Here is a 13,245-nt window from a genome sequence, read left to right as displayed (position 1 = left end):
TTGGACATAAAAACCCATCGCAGACCATAGGATCATGAACGATCGAAACAATATTACATCTCTGATTTGTAGTGATTATAATTACGTAAGAAAAGAAAGATTTCAAGGAAATCCAAGTTGTAATAGAACCGTGAAATGCGGTAAAAGCTCAAAAAAACCACTTTTTACCCACCTTTTGACATAAAAACCCATCTCAAACCATAGCATCATGGACGATCGTAATAACGAAAAACCTACATAAAATTACTCCGTCCTTATGCGTTCTACTACCAGTCTCACTGTCTCTCTACCTCCAACTATTCAAGAGTTATCCCAGTTACTCCGAACCAACTCTTTATTTAAAGACTCATGTCCCATCAGCTTAAATAGCATTAAATTCCTAATTTAATTGCTAATTATTGAAACGCTTTCTCAGCATGCTAATTACACGTGAAGATAGCCACATCCTTAGGCTATCCATCACCGGTTTCACCACCTTCCTACCTTCAAGTAGGTAAGAGTTATAGCAGTTTTCCCGAACCAAGTTTTTTGTTTGAAAACTCGCTTTCCACATCGCTTTGAATAATAATGTGTAGTAAAAACATATTTAAATGGTATTTCGAGGAAATAATTAATTTTTTCGGTTTTCTGGATAAGGTGGGCCTGGCTGGGAGGCTTAGAAGATACTCCATCTTCATCCAGAGTTCTGACTAAGGCTACAGTAAAACATGTAATTCATCATATGTCTTGTAGGATCCAGAAATTTAAGGCAGCATATAAAACGTCCCTATTCCACATAATTTTTTTTTATCGACCGCTGGTGAAAACCTTCTTTTTATATGAAATAACCGAAACAAAATGCACTTAATTGCACGTAAGCGGGTTGCATGTCATCGCAACCGCTATTTAAACTAAAAACGTCTTCGCAAACCGTCCATTAGCCGCTTAAATTTGTATGAACCATTGAAATATTCATTTAATCGTGAAACGAAAAAAAACCCTGACAAATGGACAACATGGAGGAAACAGGTAAGTTTCCCTTACTTTCCCGTAATTTTCTTTAATTTTTTTGTCTTTTAAATAGAAATCGTTCAAGACAAAACCACAAACGTCATAAGCAACGTTACGCCCTATCCGGAAACCACCAAAGGGTTGGGATATGAATTTTTCATGGCCATGACACGGAACAAGGACAGGGTTGCACAGGTACAAGTATGAATTTTTTATTACTTATGGATTATCGAGTGTTTAGTCCAGTTTCCAGGTCACAAGGCAAAATCTTCACTTAATTTAATGCAAATGAGTCCAAAAGAACTTCCGAACCAAAGTTCATTAAAACAGACACTTCTGCAGTAATTTTTGATGAGAAAGCTTGATTTAATCAAGAGTTTTCAACATTTCTTCTTCTCTCCAGTACATAGCAGAAACTGGCTACGAGGACTCCTACGAATCCTTCCTCCAAAGAGCGACCAGGACCGCGTTGCACCTCAAAGAACGAAATTTCACCCCCGAAGACGTCGTCTGCCTCAGCTCCTACAACCAGGTCCACTGTGCGGTCCCGTTTATCGCCTGCTTATTCTTGGGAGTCCCGGTGTCCTCCCTGGACCCCTCGTTCACCGAACCGGACGCCCTCCATGCCATAAATCTGGTGAAACCAAAAATATTTTTCATCGTACCGGAAGTAAGTGCCTCAGACCACAATCTGAACTGGCTGCATCAGTGTCTCTTATAGATCCTGGACACTATCCAGAAGTCTATTAAAACTCTTGGTCTCGAGGCGGAAATTGTTGTTTATGGGGACCACGAGGACCCCACGGGGGCAGTAAAGAGTTTCAATGATTTCTTGGAACCCCATCCAGAGGAGGACGCGTTTGCTCCGGTGGAAATTGACGACGTGAATCGGACCGCCGTAATTTTCTTTAGTAGCGGCACCACTGGTCTCCCCAAGGGTATTTGCAGCAGCCACAAGGCCATATTTCATCAAGGGTGTCTAATGCAGTAAGTTCCATTCATCACAGAGTTATCCAGGCTTATAGCTACTGAATATTATATAGTACGTCTTTAACACGTATTTTCTATCAGTCCAAGTCAGTTTTAAATATTGTGCTTGATATGGAAATGTTTGGGGTAAGGGTTGTGTTAATAAAAAAAATGTTCTTGCGGAAAATACTTATTCAATATTCAATTTCATAATACTGTTCTACACATCACAATTTTATGTTCAAACAAATACTTTTCTTTTCTCGTAGCTTTCTGGGTCACCTAATTAAAAACTCGGTCATATGCCTCTACTCCACCCTCTACTGGATATCAGCGGTGCTTTACCTGACTAGTTCCATTCTCCACGGAAGCGCCAGGGTGCTAAGCAGAACCTTCGATCCAGAGGCCCTATGGTTAAACATTGACAAATACAAGGTAACCGATTCCATTTGGGTTCAACCTCTAACCCTCCCCAGGTGACAAACTTGTTTCTAGCCCCGATCCAGGCCTACGGGATGATTGACGCAGGAAGACCCGAAAACACCCTCACCTCGAGCCTTCACCTCACCCTCACAGGTGGCATGCAGTTCTCTCTGGAGAAGCTTTACTCGCTAAGGGACCTCCTGCCGGGCACCTTCGTGTTCCAGATCTACGGCTGCACCGAAATATCCGGCATCGGGATGAGTTTCAACCTGAACAGGAGCAAAGACCGGCTGTTGTTGAACTACAGACCGAAGTCGGTGGGGAGACCGGTGCCAGGGCTTCGGTACAAAGTAGTGGACCTGGAAAGTGGGGCGAACGTGGGCCCCAATGAGCACGGGGAGCTCCGGATCGATCCAGAGTTCACCACCAGGGGGTACTACAGGCAGGATTCTAGTTCGGCTTTCGATTCAGACGGTTGGATGAGGACTGGCGATATCGTTTATTATGACGAGGATTATTGTTTTTATATCGTGGACAGGATCAAGGAGATGTTGAAGTATCGGTCCTGGCACGTACCTCCCGCCCTTTTGGAAGGAGTGAGTGAGGCTCGGACTTCAAAACTGCTTCAATTTGAGAACCGGAAAAATCGTTTTAGGTATTGCAGAACCATCCGGGGGTGAGTCAGTGCGTGGTGATAGGGATTCCCGACGAGCTTGATGGCGATCTACCATGCGCCATTATTGTCCTCAATGAGGACTATCGAGGGAAAGTAACTGAGGAGGAGATTGAGGAGTTCGTTGCTAAGAGGGTGAACGATACTCACAAGTTGAGAGGAGGGGTAAAGTTTATTGAGGCACTACCACTCACGCCCTCTGGGAAGGTTAAGAAGAAGAAGATCAGGGATATGGTGCTTAATGGGGAAATTTAGGCGGGTGTAGGATATTTTTTGTGTAGTGTAGGCTTTGGTGAATAAATTTGGTCTTTAGCGTGTTTCACTTATCGTAGTAAAATCATCGTCTAAAGAGGTTATGATTGGGTAAGAAAATTGATATTCCAAGGAGATTCAGGGCATAATAAACAACTTGAAATGTGGTAGAAACTAAAAGGACCCACCTTTTACCTACTTTTTGACATAAAAACCCATGTCAGGCCATAGTATCATTGCGATCGTAATAAAATTGTGTCTCTCGTCTGTAAAGGTTACAATTACGTAAGGAATGTAATATATCAAGAAGATTCAAGATGTAATGGAGACGTGAAATGCGGTAGAAACTCGAAAAACCCACTTTTTACCTACTTTTTGACATAAAAACCTCATTTAAGCCAAAGTATCATTGGCGATCGTAATAAAACTATGCCTCTCGTCTGTAAAGGTTACAATTACGTAAGAAAAGTCGCATTTCAAGAAGATCCAAGATGTAATGGAGACGTGAAATGCGGTAGAAACTCGAAAAATCCACTTTTTACCTACTTTTTGACATAGAAACCCATGTCAGGCCATAGTATCATGTACGATCGTAATAAAATTATGTCTCTCATCTGTAAAGGTTACAATTACGTAAGAAAAGTAACATTTAAAAAATATCCAAGACATAATGGAGACGTGAAATGCGGTAGTAACTCGAAAATCCCACTTTTTACCTACTTTTTGACATAAAAACCCATGTCAGGCCATATTATCATGTACGATCCTAATAAAATTATATCTCTCGTCTGTAAAGGTTACAATTACGTAAGAAAAGTCGCATTTCAAGAAAATCCAAGACGTAATGGAGACGTGAAATGCGGTAGAAACTCAAAAAACCCACTTTTTACCTACTTTTAGACATAAAAACCTATTTTAGGCCAAAGTATCATTGACGATCGTAATAAAATTGTATCTCTCGTCTGTAAATGTTACAATTACGTAAGGAAAGTAACATTTCAAGAAAATCCAAGATATAATGGAGACGTAAAATGCGGTAGAAACTCGAAAAACCCACTTTTGACATACTTTTTGACATAAAAACCTCATTTAAGCCAAAGTATCATTGACGATCGTAATAAAACTATGCCTCTCGTCTGTAAAGGTTACAATTACGTAAGAAAAGTAATATCTCAAGGAGATCCAAGACGTAATAGAAACGTAAAATGCGGTAGAATCTCAAAACACCTATTTATTACTATGGAAAAAGTATCAAATTATTGCAGGAGATCGTCAGAAAACAATCAAAAAACGGTTTATTTATCTTTGGACGTACTAATAAGAGGAACTGAATTTTACAGAAAAGCACAATAAAATAAAAAAACAATAAGAAAGTTATAAGAGAAAAACAAGAAAACTAACACATACCGAATAAACAGCTAATAAAATCCGCAATAAAGCTCCTAAAGATACACAACAGACTTTTCTAAGATACCAAGGATGTCTCTTGATAAAAAAAAATTATAATAAACAAAACTAGTCGTCCCTAACCTACGCCTTTGGCCATAAAACCAAAGCCAGACTTTGCTTACACGAGAAAACCTATTTTTAAAAATTATTAATTGCTGGCAACGATGACTGATCCCGACCCGAAGTACGGTCCTGTCTCGCAACGAGCGAGTTAAAAATAAAGTTTTCCAGACGGGTTTTCCGCTGGCAAGACGTAGTAGTACGAATTTCGATTTTCCCGAACGATTTTACGAGTTTTTTTTCACGCTCTCCGAGGTTGGTTTAGACTGATATCGTGGTGAGTAGGGCGGTTCGTAATTACCAAAAAAAAATCAAATCGTGGCTCAATATTGCGACACAATAACCGAAAATAATCATTGCCAAATCGGAGCAAAATTCCTGCTAAAAATAGCCGTGGTGAACACAAAGCGATCCAGAGTCCATTCACCACCGCACACGCACATATAAATATTAAACTTTTCGGTAAATATGGGTAGTATCAGCAGCACAACACAAAGAGAAGAGGACAACGATATATGGTGGACCAACGGCGTTAGAAGCATGAGCGAGACACCAACAAGTAGTGGAACCAGCAGCAGCGATATCAGTCCAAATCAAGATTTCTCAGAGTTCCAGCAGGAATTCGAACGAAAACACGAGAAACGACGAGAGATCTTGGCGGCAAAGAAGAAACAGTTCGACGACCTGCGCGAGGAGGTGCGCCACCTCACCGAAGAAAACACGAAACTCAAGTCTCTGCTCTCGTCCAGGGAACCGTTACTGGACGAATTCAATAAAATCGTCGCAGAAAACGCCTCCCTTAAGCAAGAATTGACCTGCAAGACCCAACTCTTGGAGAAGAATCGCGAGTTGAAGATCAACATCGCCCAGATGCACCAGGAACTGCAGAACTTGAACGGGATCGCCGTGGAATTCGAGAGGGAGAAGGAGCAGTATAAGAACCACGTGGCCGCCCTCAAGGACGTCATAGCAGTCTCCAAGAAGATGCTTTTGATACGGGAATCGCAGCTGCAAGAGGTAAGCGACTATGAGGATCTTACAAACAATAAAAATGACTCATTTTAGCTGAGACAAAAAGTGGAATCCATCGAGAAGTCTCTGTCAGGCACAGAAATGAATTTGCTCTCCATGGACCTGCGCAAGGAGTACGAAAAGCAGCTGGAGAGCATCAGAAATCTGAGGCACATGTACGAGGAGAGACAGCGAACGGATCAGAACGAGAAGCGCGAGCTGAGGGAGCTCGCCGACGAGTACAAGAAAGAGCTGGAGAATCAACAGAAGAAGAACTCGTAACCATTAATATCTCTTTTTATAACTGAAATATTTATGACTTATATTCCAGGGAGCTGGAGGAGCGAATCTCCCAACTGGAAGGGCAAAACTCCGCAAATTACGACGAAATAAAATCGCTGGAATCCAACTTAGGGCTGTCCAAGGCAGAATCCAGACAGTACCAAGCAGAGCTGGCTGTAATCAACCAACTGTTCTCGGAAATTTTACTAGGCTTCAACAGCACCCAGGACATCGACCTGGATAAGCTAACAAAGAACCTGGAGGACCACCACGCGCTCCTCCAAACCATCATCACCACCCCAGAATCCTCCTCGAAGCTCCCAAAAGTCCTCCTAGACCTAGTCCATCAGGTGCACAACACAACTCAGGACTCCAAACTGGAAACCATCATGGAAGAATCCGGTAAGTGCCTCCCTAAAAACCCCAATTTCACTTGCAATAAAAGCCTCTCAAACCCAGAATCGCCCGCACAAGACCAAATCAACAGCGTAGAAGAAATCGTGCAGCTGCTACCGAAAGTGTGGCGGGTCCTCATCGAGCTCCTCAGCCACCATAAGGTGCCGGAGAACGTCATCTGCGAAGACTCGTCGGATGCTTGCTACAAAACCGTTCAGACCCCCAAGGGCCCCAGCGTGGTCCTCAGCGTTAGCCAAACCTTCATTCGCCTAAAAGACCTGATCCTGGAAAAGAAATCGTTGGAAAAAGAGACTGGGCATCTAAAACAGCTGAACACCCACCTGGAAAACCGGCTGCAGGACCAAGAGAAGCGTCTGGAAACCGTTTCGAATGAGCTGAACAAAACTTGGCACGTGGTGGGCAAACTGCAAAAGGAGCATCAGCTGTTGCACACCCAAGAGAAGATCCTGCGACACGAGTTGGCGCAGAAACGCAAATTGCTCACCAACCTGCGGGAGCAACTGGAACACTCGAGGGCAAAATGGCAGGAGGCTCGCGAGAAGAACTCCAAGACGGAAAAGCAATGGAAGCAGCTGAGGGTGGAGTTCGCCTCCAGAAGGAACACCTTGGTCAATGACAGCAATAGCCAGGAGAGCGGGTACAGTGACGAACGGACGTCCAGTGACGATGAATCAGAGGTGGATGTCCCAAAGACCTTGGTGTCTTCAGTGATTGAAGAGGCTTTAGCGTCGATAATGGAGACGACCACCCCAGAGAGCAACTCGGAGAGTCAGAGGACTATGGAGGAGCTGTTAGCTGCCAAAGAAGAGAGGCTGAAGAGGCTGGAGGGGCAGTGCGGGGAGCTCATGGAGCAAGTCACCAATACTGCCCAGAAGAGTGTGATGATTTGCAACAAGTTGGATGATTTGCATGAGACCTATGGGCATGGGGCGTCTACTAGTGCCCAAGAGGTGAAAGAAGAGGAGGAGGAAGAGCAGGGAGGTCAGAGTAAGGAGAAGTGAAGTGAAAAGTGATGTTAATTTATGTTAGATTTAAGTTATATCGTACCTGTAATTATATTGTTTTATACATGCAATAAACAGAATGTAATTTTTATTTCGGCTTTTATTGGACTCAAAAAACTTTTTGGAAACTTTTTAGGACTTCTAGACATCGAGCTTTGAAGGAGAAAGTTTTATTGAAACGCTTGAATACTGAAATGTTTATTTTCTAAAAGTCTTATCACAAACCGGGGGAAAAATCATAACTAAAATTAATAATACAACGTTGCCGAGCAGTTTTAGTCGTCATCGTCCATCTCCCTGAACCTCTTCTTGATCGGGCTGTCGTCCTCCTCCTCACTGGAGTCGTCGTCGTCGTAGTAGTCGCGTTTCCTAAAAAACAGACGTTGCAACGTGTTTATTCAAATATTCCGAAAATACCTATTCTAAGTCATTGTAAAAAAGGAGAACATATTTGCCGACACAAACACTTTTAACGTTCCTACCACTAAATGCCCTATTAGTGCCCTTCAGGCATAACATATAGTTCAACAGCCTAAAAAAACAAAAATGCCAACGTGGCAACTTGTAGACAACATACGGAACCCCAGTGTTGCCAGATAAGTTTTATCTGGTAACACCGGGGTTGCTTTTGGGTACTTACCCGTACTTCTTGCGGCTGTTCTTGTGCAGCCTCATGATGTTCATGTCTCCGTTGTTCTTTTCGGATTTTTTCTGTTTTTCGTGACGGAATTTGATGCTGTATTTAATTTTTTGCCTTTTAGGTTCCTCGCTTGAGTCTCCATCCTCTTCTTCCTCCGTTTTCTGGCAACTTTGGCCCTTTTTATTGCAAAACTCTTCATTAGGTTGTTTGCTTCTTAACACTTTGACTTTTCCATGTTCGATCCTGCCAATGAACTTCTTTGGGGGCGTCTCCAAGGCTCCCACCTCGTTTTTGATTTTTTTTTCGCAATTTATTAGCACCACGAGCACTGTAATGCCGCATAACAGAAATAACGACCTGGAAAGCCCATCAGACGTGAGGGAAAACGGGAAATTCTTCCCCTGGGCACCTACTTACCGCATTTTCACCTAAATTTTCCCATTATTTAGCACGATAAAACATTTTGTCTTTTTCAATAATTAACGAACACTACTCGACGCTCTATTCGGACCAAAAATAAACTAAATCGTGTATTTTTAAGTAACACAGGAGTGTTTAATTAACCGTATGGTGTTTTAAAATAAGACAGGACAGTGGCGGACACTCTGTACTTTCCTGTATGTTGTATAAATAAATCTAAATATAATGGGCCATTCCAGGCCAGGAATATTAGCGTTTTATTTGCCAAAGCCTGCTGAGGCCCAGAGACTCCTGTTATGAAGGTCATATCGTCTGCATACAGCGTACAACTTAAGGTTATGCTATAATATGTGGTTAAATAAACGACTATATAAAAGATTAACGAGTTACACGAGCCAAATAGGAGATTAAACACATATAATTATGGATAATCGATTAGAACCATAATTTTTATTGAGATATTCCGCATTATTTTTTAATGGTTAGCACTGAAAATGGTCTTTTCACCATGGGTAAACTTTAGTAAACAATTTTAAATCGTTTTGGTAAAGTTTTTTGTTCATTTTTTTTTGGTGCAAAAGCCAAAATCTTATAAAATAAATTCAAAATTCGCGCCCTTTAGGGACTATATATCGTGAGTGGGGCGCCATCTGCAACATTCAGCTTGAACTATCCAACAATCATTAACCTACATAACCTCAACTTTCATCTCCAATAACCTCATAATACGTCAGAAAAAACACTGCTTTTTTCGATAATTAAGCCCCATTTTTTGCAAAAATACGTGGCCCAGTGCACGTTTTACCATTGCATGCCCATAAAATTATGCATTTTGGACCCCATGCTAAAGTAGCAATTGGCTGGTGAGCATTCAATAAAAAAAGACTCCCCCTCGATATAACCTCACTTTTGCCTGTCCACATTGTCCCCCAATCGTTCTTTTTAGGGTGGTTTGTACTGTGGGAGGTCTCTATTCGTTTTACTTGGCCAAGACTATCATAGACAAACGGCGCTATGATAATATGAAAGCGAGACAACGCATGAGAGAGTCCAACGTTGGAGAGTACCAGCCGAGCTACAGGAAGTTCACTTCATAAAGTTTTCTCAGTGCAGTGTTAATTAGAGACAATGTCAGTGAAGGAGCAACAAAACCTCCAGTTAATCCAGGAACTGGAAATCGAAATGATGGCCGATATGTATAACAGAATGACTGCGGCCTGTCATAAAAAGTGCATTCCGCCAGCTTATGGGGATGCCGAGATAGCCAAAGGTGAAGCAGTCTGTATTGATCGTTGTGTGGCCAAATTCTTGGATATCCACGAGAGAATCGGCAAGAAGTTGGGACAGTTGTCCATGCAGGACGAGTCATTGTTGAAAAAGTAGTTTTTAGTTGTTCGTTTATGCATTTTTAGCACTCCACTGTTGTTATTTTGGTGAATAAAATGGCCGAGTAGATTTTGTTATGATTGAGTTTTATTTTGGGTTAGAACCTATCTCTTCAAATAGTTCAATAGGTGGAATTAAATCATTTTTTTAAAGTTCAAATGTTTTTAGTTGCATCTTGACCAAGATTGCTCTAATTCAGTAAATTATTACACGATCACGACGTTTCGTACGTCAAATCGACCTTCGGACATTCCCTCTTATTGGTGTGAAAGAATTTTGAAATTATCTTAAGCGGATCTGAAGTTATTCGCAAATGTAGGGGTCAATGTGTTTCTCGAAAGCTCAAATATGATGACTGTCCAATCTTGGAGGACAAAAGTACCTCTAACTTTCCAAGTTTTTAAGCTACAAGAACCGTTTATATACCAAATCGTCAGTAAAGATCCTTTTAGCTTTTGGTGAAACTCGCATTAAAATATCTCAATCAGCTGTGAAGTTATAGCCAAAAGTGTAGGTAACTGTTTTGTCAAAAGCCCCTATTTTAAAGGACAAAAGTGCTACTAACTTCCAAGGTTTTTAACGTACAGGAACCGTTTGTATACCAAATCGTTCAGTAAAGATCCCTTTAGCTTCTACTGAAACTTCCATTAGAATATCTTAATCAGCTGTGAAGTTATACCCAAAAGCGTGGGTAACTGTTTTTCTGAAAAGCCCAAATATTATGACTGCCCTATATTGAAGGACAAAAGTGCCTCTAACTTCCAAAGTTTTTAATGTACAAGAATCGTTTATATACCAAATCGTTCAGTAAAGATCCTTTTAGCTTTTGGTGAAACTCTTATTGAAATATCTCCATCAGCTGTGAAGTTATACCTAAAAGTGTGAGTAGCTGCTTTTCTCAAAACCTCAAATATGATGACTGCCCTATCTCGAAGGACAAAAGTGCCTCTAACTCCCAAAGTTTTTAATGTACAGGAACCGTTTGTATACCAAATCGTTCAGGAAACGTCCCTTTAGCTTTTAGTAAAACCCACATTAAAATATCTTAAATATTTTTTCAATTATCACTGAAAATGTATGGTTTTCATTTTTCCAGTTACATTCTAACCAAAATTGCTATAATTTGGTAAATCTTTGAGCAATCTCAACGTTTCGTATGTTAAATCCATCACTACACATTCGTTTTTATTGATGTAAAAAATTTTTAAAAATATCTTAAGCTGCTCTAAAGTTATTCGTAAAAGTGTGAGTCAATGTGTTTCGCGAAAGCTCAAATATGATGATTGTCCAATCTCGGAGGACAAAAGTGCTTGTAACTTATAAAGTTTTTAAGCTACAAGAACCGTTTGTATACCAAATCGTTCAGTAAAGATCGCTTTAGCTTTTACTGAAACTCCCATTAAAATATCTTAATCAGCTGTCAAGTTATACCCAAAGGTGTAGGTAACTGTTCTTCTCAAAAGCCCAAATATGATGACTGCCCTATCCTGACGGACAAAAGTACTTCTAACTTCCAAAGTTTTTAATGTACAAGAATCGTTTGTATACCAAATCGTTCAGTAAAGATTTATTTAGCTTTTGGTGAAACTCCCATTGAAATATCTTAATCAGGTGTGAAGTTATATCCAAAAGTGTGAGTAACTGCTTTTCTCAAAACCCCAAATATGATGACTGCCCTATCTTGAAGGACAAAAGTGCCTCTAAGTCCTAAAGTTTTTACTGTACAAAAACCGTTTGTATACCAATCTTTCAGTAAAGATCGCTTTAGCTTTTAGTGAAACTCCCATTAAAATATCTTAATCAGCTGTCAAGTTATACCCAAAAGTGTAGGTAACTGTTCTTCTCAAAAGCCCAAATATGATGACTGCCCTATCCTGACGGACAAAATACCTTCTAACTTCCAAAGTTTTTAATGTACAAGAATCGTTTATATACCAAATCGTTCAGCAAAGATCCATTCAGCTTTTGGTGAAACTCCCATTGAAATATCTCGATCAGCTGTGAAGTTATACCCAAAAGTGTGGGTAGCTGCTTTTCTCAAAACCTCAAATAGGATGACTGCCCTATTTCGAAGGACAAAAGTGCCTCTAACTTCCAAAGTTTTTAATGTACAGGAACCGTTTGTATACCAAATCGTTCAGTAAACGTCCCTTTAGCTTTTAGTGAAACTCCCATTAAAATAGCTCAACTAGTTTTTCAATTATCACTGAAAATGTATAGTTTTCATTTTCCAGTTACATTTTAACCGAAATGACTCTTAATTCAGTAAATCATGGAGCAATATCCACGTTTCTTATGTCAAATCCATCATCAGACATTCCTTTTTATTGATGTAAAAGAATTTCGAAAATATCTTAAGCCGCTCTGAAGTTATTCGCAAAAGTGTGGGTCAATGTTTTTTTCAAAAGCTCAAATATGATGACTATCCAATCTTGAAGGACAAAAATCCTTCTAGCTTCCAAAGTTTTTAGGCTACAAGAACCGTTTATATATAAAATCGTTCAGTAAAGATCCCTTTAGCCTTTAGTGAAACACCCATTACAAAATCTTAATCAGCTGGGAAGTTATACCAAAAAGTGTGGTTAACTGTTTTTCTCAAAAGCCCAAATATGATGACTGTCCTATCTTGAAGGACAAAAGTGCGTCTAACTTCCAAAGTTTTTAATGTACAAAAACCATTTGTATACCAAATCGTTCAGTAAAGATCCCTTTAGCTTTTAGTAAAACTCCCATTAAAATATCTTAATCAGTTTTAAAGTTATACCCAAAAGTGTGAGCAACTGTTTTTCTCAAAAGACCAAATATGATGACTACCCTATCTTGAGGGACAAAAGTGCCTCTAACTTCCCAAGTTTTTAATTGTCAAAAACCGTTTGTATACCAAATCGTTCTGTAAAGATCCCTTTAGCTTTTGATGAAACCTCTATTCAAATATCTTACTCCATTGTGAAGTTATACCCATAAGCGTGGTTAAAAACTTTTTTCTCAAAGTTCATATATGAAGATACTGTACCTTAACGGACAAAAATGCGTCTAACTTCCAAAATGTTCAATATACAAGAACCATTATTACACCAATTCGTCCAGTAAAGATCCTTTTAGCTTAAGCTGAAACCCGTATTAAAATACCTCAAATAGTTTTTAAATTATCATTAAAAATGTGTAGAGTTAAAAGATTGTCAAATTGCAATAAAAAATGCTCTAACTCGGAAAATATTGGACCGATCTCAACGTTTCTGGTGCCAAATCCTTCCTCAGGCTTTGATTTT

The 13,245-nt window shown here is 40.0% G+C and overlaps 5 protein-coding genes across 7 annotated transcripts; 4 read left to right on the top strand and 1 right to left on the bottom strand.

The window, feature by feature from the left end:
* The first annotated feature begins 879 nt into the window (after positions 1–879).
* On the top strand, positions 880–3,377 carry LOC126747336 (uncharacterized). Of its 2 annotated transcripts, none has more exons than XM_050455892.1 (7): positions 880–1,008; positions 1,064–1,185; positions 1,394–1,660; positions 1,712–1,977; positions 2,229–2,394; positions 2,436–2,978; positions 3,038–3,377. In XM_050455892.1, the coding sequence occupies exons 1-7, from the start codon at positions 987–989 to the stop codon at positions 3,308–3,310; spliced, it is 1,659 nt and encodes a 552-aa protein (XP_050311849.1). In that variant the 5' UTR covers positions 880–986; the 3' UTR covers positions 3,311–3,377. The 2 variants fall into 2 exon arrangements, with proteins under 2 accessions (XP_050311849.1, XP_050311850.1); XM_050455893.1 differs by having other exon boundaries at positions 924–1,008; positions 1,076–1,185.
* A 1,592-nt stretch (positions 3,378–4,969) lies between these two features.
* LOC126747453 (uncharacterized) lies at positions 4,970–7,621 on the top strand. The gene is made up of 4 exons (XM_050456110.1): positions 4,970–5,833; positions 5,882–6,105; positions 6,159–6,511; positions 6,569–7,621. The coding sequence occupies exons 1-4, from the start codon at positions 5,285–5,287 to the stop codon at positions 7,525–7,527; spliced, it is 2,085 nt and encodes a 694-aa protein (XP_050312067.1). The 5' UTR covers positions 4,970–5,284; the 3' UTR covers positions 7,528–7,621.
* A 91-nt stretch (positions 7,622–7,712) lies between these two features.
* LOC126747409 (uncharacterized) lies at positions 7,713–8,754 on the bottom strand. Of its 2 annotated transcripts, XM_050455989.1 has the most exons (4): positions 8,588–8,754; positions 8,171–8,527; positions 7,948–8,062; positions 7,713–7,899 (listed from the first exon to the last, which is right to left on the bottom strand). In XM_050455989.1, exons 1-3 carry the CDS (start codon positions 8,590–8,592, stop codon positions 7,948–7,950), a joined length of 477 nt encoding a protein of 158 aa, XP_050311946.1. In that variant the 5' UTR covers positions 8,593–8,754; the 3' UTR covers positions 7,713–7,899. The 2 variants fall into 2 exon arrangements, with proteins under 2 accessions (XP_050311946.1, XP_050311947.1); XM_050455990.1 differs by lacking the exon at positions 7,948–8,062.
* Positions 8,755–9,303: 549 nt separating this feature from the next.
* LOC126747342 (uncharacterized) lies at positions 9,304–9,687 on the top strand. The gene is made up of 2 exons (XM_050455902.1): positions 9,304–9,453; positions 9,537–9,687. The coding sequence occupies exons 1-2, from the start codon at positions 9,416–9,418 to the stop codon at positions 9,685–9,687; spliced, it is 189 nt and encodes a 62-aa protein (XP_050311859.1). The 5' UTR covers positions 9,304–9,415.
* Positions 9,688–9,718: 31 nt separating this feature from the next.
* LOC126747341 (mitochondrial import inner membrane translocase subunit Tim10) lies at positions 9,719–10,053 on the top strand. Its single transcript, XM_050455900.1, has one exon. It carries the CDS (start codon positions 9,719–9,721, stop codon positions 9,971–9,973), a length of 255 nt encoding a protein of 84 aa, XP_050311857.1. The 3' UTR covers positions 9,974–10,053.
* The last annotated feature ends 3,192 nt before the right edge of the window (positions 10,054–13,245 follow it).

Source organism: Anthonomus grandis, chromosome 19 (assembly GCF_022605725.1).
Source record: "Anthonomus grandis grandis chromosome 19, icAntGran1.3, whole genome shotgun sequence".
Classification (NCBI taxonomy): Eukaryota; Metazoa; Arthropoda; class Insecta; order Coleoptera; family Curculionidae; genus Anthonomus; species Anthonomus grandis.
The sequence above is the reverse complement of the archived record's forward strand: the minus strand, read 5'-3'. Positions and strand labels throughout refer to the sequence as shown.